The 13,894-nt window shown below is 37.6% G+C and overlaps 1 protein-coding gene across 1 annotated transcript in view; it reads right to left on the bottom strand.

Moving 5' to 3' along the window:
- The window catches only part of ANO3 (anoctamin 3), a 357,402-nt gene that overhangs the window by 245,761 nt on the left and 97,747 nt on the right, over positions 1-13,894 (bottom strand). Inside the window, exon 2 of the mRNA XM_072969684.1 lies at positions 8,302-8,376. Coding sequence (XP_072825785.1) covers positions 8,302-8,376 — 75 coding nt within the window. The remainder of the gene's footprint in view (positions 1-8,301; positions 8,377-13,894) is intronic.

The raw sequence follows: 13,894 nt of genomic DNA, 5'->3' as shown, positions 1-13,894 counted from the left end.
AAGTGGAACTGAACTGTTCAGTGCCTCCTCTCTCCTTCTCTCTCCAGTTCATCAACTTCTCCTGAAGTTGAGATTTGGTTTCTTTTATCCTTCCCTTTGTGATACTTTGAACTGCCTGCCTAACCCACTCACACTTCCTGCCTAGCCCCTTAAAGATTTAAGCTGTTGTGAGCTTCACGTGAACCCCCTTCCAGCAGCTTGCAGCAGACTTTCAGAGCGGTGCTACAAACAAGGAGAGCCAAGAGTTAGAGAAACTGAGGAGATTTTAAAAGGGAAAAGGGAGACTAGGAAAGAAGAGTGGACTCTGCCCAATTTTTGAAGTAGACCTTTATGGACTGAGATAGGAAATAATACATAATACCTAACTATTTATGATTGATAGCTAGCTAGATGGACTGGTCATCTGAACACCATAGGTAAGTGTGATTATCTACAGCTCTTTTTTTCCAAATAACATACTTACAGACCTGCCTAGAATTTATAAAAAAGGTTACAAAGATTACAGGTCAAATAAAAAACAATCATATTTATTTAACTCATAAAACTGTTGGAATAAAACTCAGTAATAAGTAAATGTGATTTATAAATTACAAATATGAAATGTTAAATGGCTTGATGATGATAATGGGTCTACATTTATAGAAAAAACTATTTGGTTTGGGAGGTTCATTATTTCTTGCTTCTTTACTTATTCACTGAACACCTCTTGTTAAAATGGAGAGAAAAACGCACTAAGTAATTACTACTATGACTTGGATTGGTTTATCACATATCTAACTTATTCCCTGTTATCCCTGTTCCCTGAACACTGTAGTCCCAAAGAGGGAAGAGCCAAGATCTCTGAGCACCAGACAGATTTGCAGCAAGGGCCCTGGACAATCTGAGCTTTGGAAAGTGGAGATATCGATATACAGAAGACAAAGAAAGAGTAAAAGAGGGAAGAGAAAGATGGCCAACTTGCCATTCTCATTTATCATACCAAGGGGCCAGCTCACATCTCTGCACGGCATTTCTGAAAATCCAGTTTTGGCAACGGGAATTTTATGTGCTGCTTCACTTACAATATTAATGACATTAATAAGTAGAATAATAATAACTAACATTAATGGGAGCTTAGTATGCTAGACACTTATCTCAACTCTCACATTAGCCATATGAGGTCAATACTATCATCTCAAATTTATAAATCAGGAAATTGAAGAACAAGGGGATTAAGTAAATACTCAAAATCATACAGCTAAGGGAAAAGCATAACAAAGATTTGAACACAGATAATCTGACTCTAAAGTCCATGTAGTTGACTTTTATGCCACATAGTTGCTTTTTATTGTAAACACTTACACATTTTATTCCTGCTGAATTTTCTATGTTGAGAAAATAACCCTGGCAGACATGTTCCCTGCCTCTCTCTTCCCTGCATACTCCCTTCTTACGACATGAAATGATTTATGATAATATCTGATTTCTTATAAAAACGTGAAACCTTGATATAATCTGATCATAAAAGTTTATATTTACATAACAATTTACAAATTATTTTATAATTCAGTTGTTCTTACAGTGCTCAGAAAATCTAGGTTTGTGAAGTATGTATTATCACCTTCATTTTCTTAATAAAAAATAGGAACCTCAAAGAAATTTGAGTTGCCAAAGTCACACTGCTATTATATGCCCCAGTCTGACTCAATCTTGGTTCTTCTAATTCTGAATCTAATGTTCTCTTCAGCCTCTCTTCACATACTTTCTCACCCAGCTTAATGTCTGTAGCAAAAAAAACTCACTACAATGCTGTGATAAATGAATAAGTGAGTGAGCACATGTCCTAGTAAAAGAAGATCACTCCACTGCACATATCTTTGTATAGATCTACTAGCTTTCTCTTATTCACAGATTAGAATGGCTACGTACTAAGACTGTGCTTTTCGAGGCTGCTGTTTAGAAACAAATGGTAAACAGGAACAACAGCTGCTGGTTTGTAACAGTGAAGATTCAATTACATTCTCCCTCAAGAGTCTGGAATTAATTTAAAACAGATTTTCCTAAGAAAATGGAAGAAAAGTATATTCCTTTGATATTTAAGCATCTACCACATCCAGGAGAATAAGTGCTGTATTAAGAGGAGGGAAAGTTGGAATAAATTAAAGGGAAGATCTGGAACAACATCTCAGAAGAATCACATGAATCTCACTACAGTGACTAAACTGGCTTTCATTAAGACAGGAAGCCCTATCAGTCCTCAGTGTGGGGGGCAATTAGTGCTCTGCCTCACACCAGGGATGTGTATACAGTAGTCATGGGCTTGGCTAATGATTATCTTCAGAAGAACACATATAACAGAAGCAGAGACTGCTTTCTAAGGAGCTCAAGTTGATATTACGATTAACCCCAGGGAAATTAATATAGTACTGCATAAACTCCAGGGGATTCTACATTTGAAGGACACACTACTCTGTAGTTCATCTCATCAGCAATTTTTTTGAGAACTATCATCTATCAGGCACTGTTCTAGGTACTGAGGATAGTGGTCAAAACAGAAAAAAAAAATAAACAAAGCAAAACTTCCTTCTCCCATGTAGGGGACAATCTAATGGGAGAATAAATGTAATAATATGAAAATAACAAAAGATATAGTATATTGGGTAAGTACTTTGAAGAAAAATAAATGTCACAGAGTAGGGGAGAGGCATGCATATGATGGCAAGGGAAGGGTCACTCAGGGTCCCACCGAAGAAGTGATGTTTGATTGAAGTCCTAAAGGCAGTAAGGCAGGAAGCCATGCACATCTGGGGCAATACAGTGTTCCAGACAGAAGCCACAACAAATGCAACAGCCCAGAGGTAAGAAGAACTACCAGGAAGGGGAAATTAGTAGGAGATGAAATCAGAGGGTGGGTAGCTGGGTGTTGCAGGTCATTTTAAGTAACGTCTGTACAACATAGGAAGCCCCTGGGGGCGTGGGTTCAGCAGAGAATTGACCTTATCTGACTTAGCTAATATTTGCTGCAGCTGCTCTGTCAGGGAGAGAGTGTGTGAAGGGTGGGAGGGTGTTTCACTTACCTGTGGGAAAGATGAAGGTACTCTGGACCAGAGTGGTGACAGTGAAAGCGATCAGAAGCAGTTAGATTATGCATACGTTTTGAAGACAGAGTCACAGGATGAATTAACTAATTGTATGTGGGGAGTAAGAGTGAGAGAAGTATCAAGGAGACCATAAGGAGTTTGGGCAGAGTAATTGGGAAGGATGGAATTGTAATACAATCTCGATTAAAACAAACAAACAAATGGAACATAAAACCTATCTACCTTGTTAGCAAAAATTTAGACACATAGCACAGTGTTACTAACTATACCGTTGATCTCCAGAACTTAATCACCTTGCATAACAAGGTTTGTACCCTTTGACATATTCCCCTTTGCATATTCCCTTTCCCCCAGCATTTAGTAACCAACATTCTACTTAACCAGGGAAGGAAGGAAGGAAGGAAGAACAGGGCAGAATAATCTTGGAGGTGACCAATGTGTTTATGGAATTGACTGTGATGATGTTTTCATGCGTGTATACTTATCTCCAAATTCATCACATTGCATACATTAAGTACAGCTTTTGTATGTCAATCATACTTCAGTAAGTGATTTAAAACAAAACAAAACATAAAAAGACAAATTCAACAAAACCCGCCTCCCCTGCTCACAAGAAAAAACAAACTAGTAAATGGCTTGACACTAAGAAATATTCAAAAACAGGTACAATGTACAGAGGGTTGTTTCCATGAGGTTTCAGAGAGGAAGCAAAAGGTCTTCTCTAATAGGTCTTGGTCCTGGAGCAGGAAAAACTTGGAAGCCTAGGCTTTGCTAACAAGGAGACAGGTTAGCTCCTGTATGTCAATTTCTTCATTAGAAATGGAAATTCTGTGGTATAAAAAAAAAACCTGAAATTTTTGTAGAGTAGGATAGAAAGGACATGTCACTTAATATCACAGGTGAATCTAAATGTAAAAACGTAGTTATTCACTTTCGATAAAAATAAGAAAGTCTGTGGAATTGTGGAATTAAAAAAAATCAACTTAGAGTTGCCTAGAGTTATCCTTATCATCTTTCATAATTTATCCATCTATACACAGGGTTTTGATGAGTTATCATGTGAGAAATCCTCCTCTTGGATATGTCTGAAGACAGACAAACAATACTCCTTTCCAACAATACTTCGAATTCTGATTTCCACAGTTGGTAGGAAATTTGGGGAGTTACTAATTCCTAGGATCACACCAATATCTGTGAACTCTCAAGAGCTCTGTTTCTTTAGGAGACAGACCTGGTTTTACATCCTTATCAGCGCAGAAGTAGCTGGATCACAGACACATGATGTCACCACCAATCCTCATTTCCCTAATCTGTATTCGCTAGTAGTCTTGGTCTCACAGAGTTGCTGGGTGGAAATCAGTGATCCCACACAAAGGGTTTGAACAGTAGTTGGCACATGGAATAACTCAATAAGTACCAGTTCCTGCTAATATTCTTATTGTCATAAATGTTATACAAGAGCCTGTTTTTATTCATGTGAGTTTTCACTGATTCACTACTTCTTTGCTTATTTCCATTCCACAATCCATCTTTCTTTGGGTATGCAGAAACTGCTGATAATTTTCTCTATATACTACTTAATATAAGAAAACCATTTAGAGGCAAAACAGTGAGTGATGTTACATAGTGAAGAAAGAAGATAACAGCAAACTTATACCACAGGAAAGCTAGTCTACTGGTTGCCAAGTAACATCCAAAGGTGGCCTTTACTTATATATGTTGGGAGACCGATTTGCAGTTATAGTCGCAGAAATGTGACTTCGACAGAAAGAAGCACAAACTTTTCAAAGGTGGATTCAGGGTAGGGAAGTTCACAGGGTATATTAGTAAAATCAATACAGATGTAGGGTAAACTGAATAACCACATGTAGAAGAGTGAAACTGAATTCTTGTACCCCTCACAAAACTTAACTCAAAATATGTTACAGACTCAAATGTAACACCTGTACATGTAAAACTACTAGAAAAAAAATAAGGAAAAAGCTTCTTGATATTGGTCTTTGCAGGGAGCCGCTCGTGACGGAGGGCTGCCGAGCACAAAACTTGGGCATAAAACCCCAAAGTGCAGGGCACCAGGCTCTGAGATTGAGGCTGCCGAGCACAAAGGATGGGCCTAAACTCCCACAGTGCGGGGCGCCCGGCTCAAAGGTCAATTGAGTTAGAACAATCTCTGTCCCGCCACCTCTTTTACTAAAGAATACACCAGGTGCGCTAATGCCTGAGGAAATATCCTGAGCTATTAAGTCACAAAGGACCTTCAGAGGGAGAGATACAATCGGCACACAAGTCAGTGATCTTTTTAGAGAACAATCACCTGAGTTAAATATATACGAGTCACGATGTTAGTTTTTAGTCACGACGTTAGCTTAGAGGAACAATACCTTAGTTTATGATCTTGGTTTCGGGAACAGTTAATCTTAGTGTATTGGGAACAGTAAACAATAATGATGTCTTTAAGCTAATGATTTTAGTACATGTTGTTAATGTATCCTAAAACAATACCGTTGCCTACGTGCAGGAATGTATGAGCTAATGGGTCAAAATCATATAAATGAACTGCTGAAAATAAACTCGACGTCCACTCTTGACCTAGCGTCTTGCGGGCTAGAGTGAGACCCTCTCAACCCCAACTTGTCTTGTCGTCTTTGTCACGTCTTTCCTTTTCTCAGTCCTGCAGCACAGGTTTCTGGACCTGATCGATTGTCGGCTGGCACCGACAGGTCTTGACAATAATGTTTTGAATATGACAAAAACTGCAAAAAGGAAAGCAATAAAAGCAAAAATAAACAGGTGGGACGACATCAAACTAAAAAGCATGGGCACAGCAAAAAAAAAAAATCACCAAAATATAAAAGGCAGCCTATGAAAGAGAGAAAATACTTGCAAATCAGTTATCTGATAAAGAACTAATATTCAAAATATATGAGACTCATGCGACTCAATGGCAAAAAAATTGGGTTAAAATTGACAAAAAATTAATACATTTTTCCAAGGAAGACATACAAATGAGCAACAAGTACATGAAAAGATGCTTGACATTGCTAATCATCAGGGTAATGCAAATCAAAACCACAAGGAGATATCACCTTCTACCTGTCAGAATAGATATTATCAAAAAGACAAGAAATAGCAAGTCTTGGTGAAGTTGCGGAAAAAAGGGAACCCTCTGTGCACTGTTGGTGGAAATGTAAATTAGCATAGTCACTATGGAAACAGTATGAAGGTTCCTCAAAGATTACAAAACAGAACTACCAAATGATCCAGCAATTCCATTTCTGGGTATATATCCAAAAGAAATAAAAACAGATTATCAAAGAGACATCTACTCCTTTACATTCATTGCAGCATTATTCACACTAGCCAATACATGACATGGAAGACATTCAGAAGATGTGATATATATAATATATAATGGAATAAATGCATACATATACAATGGAATATTATTCAGCCATAAAAAAGGAAATCCTGCCTTTTGTGACACCATGAATGGATCTTGAGGGTATTATTCTAAGAGAAATGAGTCAGACAGGGAAAGATAAATACTGTATATTCTCACTTATATGTGGATTCCTAGAAACAGACAGTAGAATGGTGGTTACCAGGGCACAGCTCAATATACCCATCTGGATTTGTTGTTGGGGTAAGGAGATCTCTTGGACCAGAGTAAATTCTTCTAAGTTGTCTAAATATTTGCCTCTCTGTTTTGCTTTCTTGTTTGAACTATCTACCTTCTGAGTGATCTATTCTCCATCTAACCCTGACAATTTAATTGGTTAACTTAGTTAACCAATAACCAATAGTCATTAACCATTAGCCTTGGTCTTTCCTTTTATGATTGAATCTCAAAAAGGAGTTGATTACTAAGTATATTTTGCATTTATCTGATTTTATCTGTTGTGTGTTGGTTTTTATTAACTTTTGTTTACTTTTGACATTTAAAGATATTTAGAGCAATTTGCTGTTTTATATATGTAGATATGTGTGTGTTCATATACATAAATTAAACCCTCACCATTTAAAAATCTATATTAAAAGTCCTATAAAAGAAGTAAGTATATATTAAATTGTTTGCAGTGGTTTTTACTGATTAATTTATTAATATGAGATTACCAAGTTATTAATTTATAATATAAATGCATTTCTTAAAAATAAATGGCACAAAGAGTTTTGTATGTAGGATCCTGTATTAGACATTTATAAGTAAATGTAATTTCACTAGAAGGTTATGTAACCAAGTAGATCCCTGGGGCGGTCCTCCCAGGTCAGACCCCTCCATGTCCTCTGCCTGCCTCTTGTTTGAAGAAAAATTTTACTCTCCCAGGCCTCACCTGAGCCACAGAAGGCCGGTTCAAGAATTAATGATTGAAGGGGGAGGGTGGAATGGGAGCTTAGCATAAATAAGGTCCTAGGTTCAATCCATAGTACCTTCCTTAAAATTAACCTAATTACCACCCCGCCCCCCCCAAAAGAATTAATGATTAGAAGAATGTGAACATGTAGTAACAACAACAACAAAACAGCAGTTGGTCCAGAACAACTGGTAACAATTTAAACAACAGATCAGCCATATAGCAGTCACAGAATCTTTAGTTCCAACTTGAAGGACAAAGATAACAGTGTCTGATACACATTCCTGAGTTGCTTTGCAGATACTAAAACCCTCACCAGATAAAAGAAGTTAAGGGCATGATGACCATCAACATGTAGCCCCTAGACCAGCTGGAACCTGAGTATTGATGTTGTTAACCCCTGGGAAACCACCCTGTTACCTCACCATTGACCAATCAGAGAATTGTGCACAAGCTGATCTTGCACCCTGTAACTCTCTCCCTCATCTTGCCTTTAAAAACCCTTCCCTGAAATCCACTGGGGAGTTCAGGTCTTTTGAGCATTAGCTGCCCATACTCCTTGCTTGGCATCTGCAAAATACTGCACATTCTTTCACCACAACCTAGTGTCAGTAGATTGACTTTACTACATGAGGATGAGTGGACCCAAGTTTGGCTCAGTAACAGGATAAAACTAAATACATTACAGATGTGAATGTGCTTTGCAAACTGCATGGTAAGTAAAGTGTTACACTGATAATTTATAATATGAATGTGATCCTGCAAACTTATGTTAAAATTTCACACCCCACAAAGACTCTGGAGTTGCTCCTCCATTACACTGAAGGACAAAGTTGGTGGGAGCACCTGAAACCATCCTGAAAACTCACCTCCATTGTATTTGCCTTTGGCAACCCACACACTCTTCTCAAGTCCAGGATTAGAAGAGCACAACTTCTGCAAGCCTGTGAGAAGGAACAAAAGAACAAGAAAAAAAATTGCTTAGAAAATCAACAGACCAGAAAAAAGAGTGGAAAATTATCATGGAAAAAAAGATCTTTTAATGTTGACTATAGCTGCTGTAAAACTACAATCTGGTATAGGTCAAATTAGTTATGAAGAAGTGTAGGAAGACACAACTTTCAGTAAATTGCATTAGAAACTAAGCAGGTGGGTAGATTCTATTTGCTGTTATGCAAGCTGATTGAGCTGTCATCTTTGAAAGAATGGCTAGATTTTCCAATTACATTTTCCCTGGGTAAGTAACACACTCTTCTAATATCCTGCCCACTCAACCAATCTTTGTCGTTGCTCACTCTCTGCTCTCCTTGTTACCATGCCTAAATCACCAGAATTCCCTGAACATGACCTCAACTTCTTTGTCTCTGGAATTTTGCTCAATATGTTATCTGTGCCTAAAAGGCCTTGTCTACCAACCAAGTCAATGGAAAGTCTACTCTTCTTCTAAGACTCAGCTCTAAGACTACTTTCAAAGGCAATTTTTTAAGTGACACCACCATTTTAGAAATAATCAGTCTTCTATTTTAATTAAGAATTTTTACAGAAATGTTTCCAAGCCTTAAAAGATACCTAATAAGATATAATGGCCAGTACATTTTCATCACTCTAGCTATATGACATCGGAGAGAAAAAGACCTCTGATCTCATTTTTTTTTCTTCTGCGAAATAGGAATAATAGCCTTGGAATGTTGTTGTAAACATTAGAGTTTGTGCATGTTAATTAGCATTTGTATGTTAGTCCCTGGCATAGGTCTAGTTCATGGTAAGTATTCAAAAAGTGGTAGCAATCAACAGCTTCTTATGCCTGTAATTGTAGCAATTCCTTTATCTGTGTATCTCTCTCATTAGATAGTTGGTTCCTTGAAGGTAGATACCATACCTTTATTCATTTCTATTCCTTATCCCCATTCCCAATCTGTTGATGTTTGTCACAGTACCTAGTACTTTGCAAGTTCCTTTTTCCAATAAAAGTTTCCTAAACTTACTCAATTAATAGATTATGTAGGTACGATGTTTCTGACACAGAGCTCCTAAAACCCTTGGGATTTCCTAAGTGATAAAAGCCTAAAGGCACCTTTTGTTATGTTAATGTGACAATTTCCAGAGAGCGCCTAAGGATGGGGGCTTAAATGCCAGAACAGCCTACCAGGTGATCAGAGGGTTGGAAGTTCTAGTCCCTTCCCCAGGCATCCTGACATCTGGGGAAGGAAGAGTGGATGGAGACTGAATTTAATCACCAATGGCCAATGATTTTCTCAATCATAGCTATGTAATGAAACATTCATAAAACCCCACAAGGGCAGGGTTCTGAGAGTTTCTGGGTGGGTGACTACATGGAGATTTGGTGAAAGTGGCATGCCTGGAGAGAGCATGAAAGCACTGTGCCCCTTCCCACATACCTTGCTCTATGCATCTCTTCTATCTGGCTGTTACTGAGTTATAACCTTTTACAATAAACTAGTGATCTAGTAAGTAAAATGTTTTTCAGAGTTCTGTGAGCTTCTCTAGCAAATTAAACCAAAACAAAGGAAAGAGGGGCTCATGGGGAGCTCTGATTTATAGCCAGTTGGTCAGAAGCACCAGTAACAACTTGGGTTTGTGACAAGCATGTGAAGTGGGATGTAGGGGCAGTTTTGTAGGACTGAGCTTATAACCTGTGAAATCTGATGCTATCTCTGGGTAGACAGAGTCAGAACTGAGTTGAATTGTAGGATATCCAATTGTTAGAGCAGGCAGATAGCTAGATATGAACAGAGAAAGGGGGGTGCAGGCCAAATTGGGCAAAAAGAAGGGGTGGGCACAGGCAAATCTAGGAAACCCTACATCATGTGAACAACAAGGGTCCCGGGGCAGAGAAAGAAAAGCAAGAACTTTTGGGCTGATAAGTGGTCACACATTTTGGGGTGACAAGTGGCCTGGAGGCCGACAAAGAAAGAAGGGAAAAGGCAGGAATCTTCAGTGTCTGAATGTAAGTAAGCATTTGCTCATTATGCCCTCATTTCAATAAAACTATCCTTGCAGATTAGAAGTACCCATCATGAACTCATGCCATGACGCTTCTGATTCACACTAAGAACAAAAATTCCTCTTCCCTTCGGGAAGGTGGAGTTGGGGTGAAAATCAGGGAATATGACCCCAAACCCTTCCCTCCCCGGTGAATATTCTGCTCATTCATTTTTAAGCTCTATGTAATCAACTTACCAAAGAAATTCAGGACACTGCCAGTCTAAGCCTGACTGGTCTCCCCTTAAGAAGGTACTATCTATCTCCTAATAAATCCCCACCTTATTTTCTCAACCTCTGCCTCTCATCTCTGAATTCTTCCTGAGGTAGGACAAGAACCTAGTCACCAGCAACACAACTGGTGTCCCCACAATTGCTTGTTGGTGTGGGAAACCTCCCCATGACCCACATGGGAATTAGTATCAGAACCTCTTTAGTAGGTAATCTCACATTTTAATAGCTCAACTGAATAGAATTGGTTTTATATAGTAATAGAAATAAAGCAGCTCTCCTGTAATATGTTTATTTTGATTCTGAAGTTTGAATATTCTTATAAGGGATGGGACTTGAGAAATTTAATGATCATCAGATAAACATGTAATAAAATAGAGTCTATTCCATAAGACTAGAATTTGTTTCATAATAGTACAGTTTATGCTATGTTATATAAAATACCTTTAAATATCAATTTATGAATCATAAACTGAAAGAGACTTGGGGACTATTTAACCCAACCTTACTTATTTCACAGATGAGCAATCTGAGACACGTGCGTGTTGTATAAGGGCCTTGTTAGGAGACATGCAGCTTGGAAGTCGCAGAGCTGAGACTTAAGCCCTAGTTTCTTCATTGTTCTTTCTTATCTAGCACTTATGTGTCTTTGCAGAAGAGTTTTCCAATTTTCCAATTATGTTATCAATATGATAAAACAGATAAAGTGATTTTGGGGAGACAAAGATCTGATTTTTTTTTCAGAATGGCTGTAATTATTTTGAACTGAATAAATTAGATAATGATAGGACTTCAGCTGACCTTCAAGAGTATAAAGGATATGAATAGACTAAGGAGATTACAAAGTTACTTCAAGTGTGAGAAATAATGAGAGAAGTGTGGAAACAGAACAGACAAAGGCTCTGTGAGAGACAAGGAAGGGAAGATGGGGCTGGGAAGCGTGTTCACAAAACTCTGGACCAACAAATGTGGGGAAATGATATAAGGAAGCTGAGAGACGTTTAGCCCAATCCAATCATGTGATGGTTAATAAAATTAAAACATTTTGTCTTTTCCATTAAATCATTAACTGCATCTAAAGGACATTGAAGAAGAGACCTTAATTATTAAAAGTAAGTTTTAGGAAGATTAATCTGGCGATTGTGTGTAGAAGATTATGGAAAAGTCATAGTATAGATCCCCACAGACCATCTGGTAATCCTTAAAGGTAGGCTGATAGCAGTAGAAAGTAAAACACGTAAGTAACATTACAAAATAAACATCAGAAAACCACAATTGGCTGGAGAGTAGATAAAGGGGAGAGATGGAAATAAAAGGATATCATAGTTCATGCTAGTATTTCAAACTCAGGAGACCCGAGTTTTCCATTGGTGAAATTAGGGACGCAGGGAAGGTGGTCAGGCAGGTATGACATACGACAGGTTCAGGTTCAGACATACTAACTTTGGGTTGAGTGTGAGACAATTCAGTGCATGTGTTCACAAGCTGAGGGAGAGGTAGGAGTAGGCAACCTAGATTTGAGATGTTCTGCACATAAAGGTGAGACCTGAACCTATATGAGGAGAAAGCTCTTGTAAGAAAAACGTAGAAAGAAAAAATACAGGAGGTCAAGACAGGTTCCCAGCTGACAGTTACAGCTGGCTGGCAGAAGAAAGAAAGGAAATCAATGAGGAAGTGAAGAGCTAAAGGGGAGTACTTGAAATACAAGCACAAGAACAAAAACGAAAGCAAACCAAAACCACTACAGCACTTTCAGCTGGATCTTGGGAAAGCTCTGCATCCTAAGTGTATTTGGGGAGGTTGCCCACTATATATAGTTGTATCAATTATAAAATGCTAGCTTCTGTGTCAGAAATGTGTATCTGGCCAAATGTCTCAAATCTTGCATGAAAACAATTATAGAAAGTTCAGTAAAGAACTTTGAAAGGAGGAGATTACATCAGACTAATTCATCCTCAGAAACACAAATGTGAATTAAAATATCTCATTAAATTTTTGGTTTCTAAGTAAAAGTCTTTCCAGACTACCTGTTAAATATTAGATGTCAAATTTGCTTTCGCTCTGAAAAACCCCCTTTAAACAGGATTTATGACTAAGGCACAAATTAAGTCTGTTGTCTGACTCAGTGGAAATGCCTACATTAGTCCAGTTAAATTGCTTAAATTGGTTGACAAATCTAGGCATCAGTATCACTGGAGGAGCTGCATATAATCTTAAAAGAGATGGAAGAAGGAAGGGCAGCCAATGCCAGAAGTTGTTTAAATGAAAAAGATTTCAACCACTCACTGATCCACTGAGTAATGACCTCTAAACCAGATTGAGTCATATACGATCAGCGCTGAAACCCAACTTATCCTATGATTGCTTTTCGTAATTACAAAGTTGTTGTGAGAAATACTGGTTTGTTTCTTTTTTTCTTTTCAAAGAACTAATGAATTAGTTCATGTATGAAAGTGAGTCATGATCAACAAAGCAGATAAACTTGGGAAGTTCACTTTCCCTTAATTTCTGTCTCTGCAAAATGAGGAGATTGAACTGGAGATCTAAAGTCCTTTCTCTCTTTAAAAATAATTAAGCAGTTTCTAATTATTGAACTAGGATGGCAATATGTTTCCTATCAAAGCCCCTGCAACCTGACTTTTCACATAGCTGTAATACGGATATGGATATAGGTATGGGTTACATAATGTGATATAGGTTAAAGCATTAAATTTAAGCATTAGATTGAAGTAAAATAGATTTTCTAAAAAAAAGTATATTTGGGGGAGGTTTAAAGACAAATATAGATATGTGCCATGTGGAAAATTAGTACAAAACTTTATGAAACACAGGAAGGCAAAAGTTCCGCTTCTTATTAGGAGATGGGGAAAGACTACATGGTTGTTTAGCTCAAAGACAGCAGTGTGTGTGTGTGTGTGTGTGTGTGTGTGTACGCGCACGTGCGCGCTCTATTCCAAAAGTAAATTTAAAATATTAAAATATTTAAAAAGATGTAAATGCTAAATATATTCTCACTAGAAATCACAGGGATAAAAACAAGAATATGACATCACATTATAAGAATAAAAATTTATAATATTTAATATTTGTGAGAATTTTGAGTATAAGTACTTTTATATACTGCTGGTGGTAACACGTTTCTTTCTGCAGAGTATCATAATTTCGTTAATGCACAAAGGCTGAAAGTAAATATTATGGATTATTAAAATTGCTAATGCCTTCATACTC

This window comes from Vicugna pacos, chromosome 10, assembly GCF_048564905.1.
Source record: "Vicugna pacos chromosome 10, VicPac4, whole genome shotgun sequence".
NCBI classification, from domain to species: domain Eukaryota; kingdom Metazoa; phylum Chordata; class Mammalia; order Artiodactyla; family Camelidae; genus Vicugna; species Vicugna pacos.
Note: the sequence above shows the minus strand (reverse complement) of the source record. Positions and strands in the feature narration are given on the sequence as shown.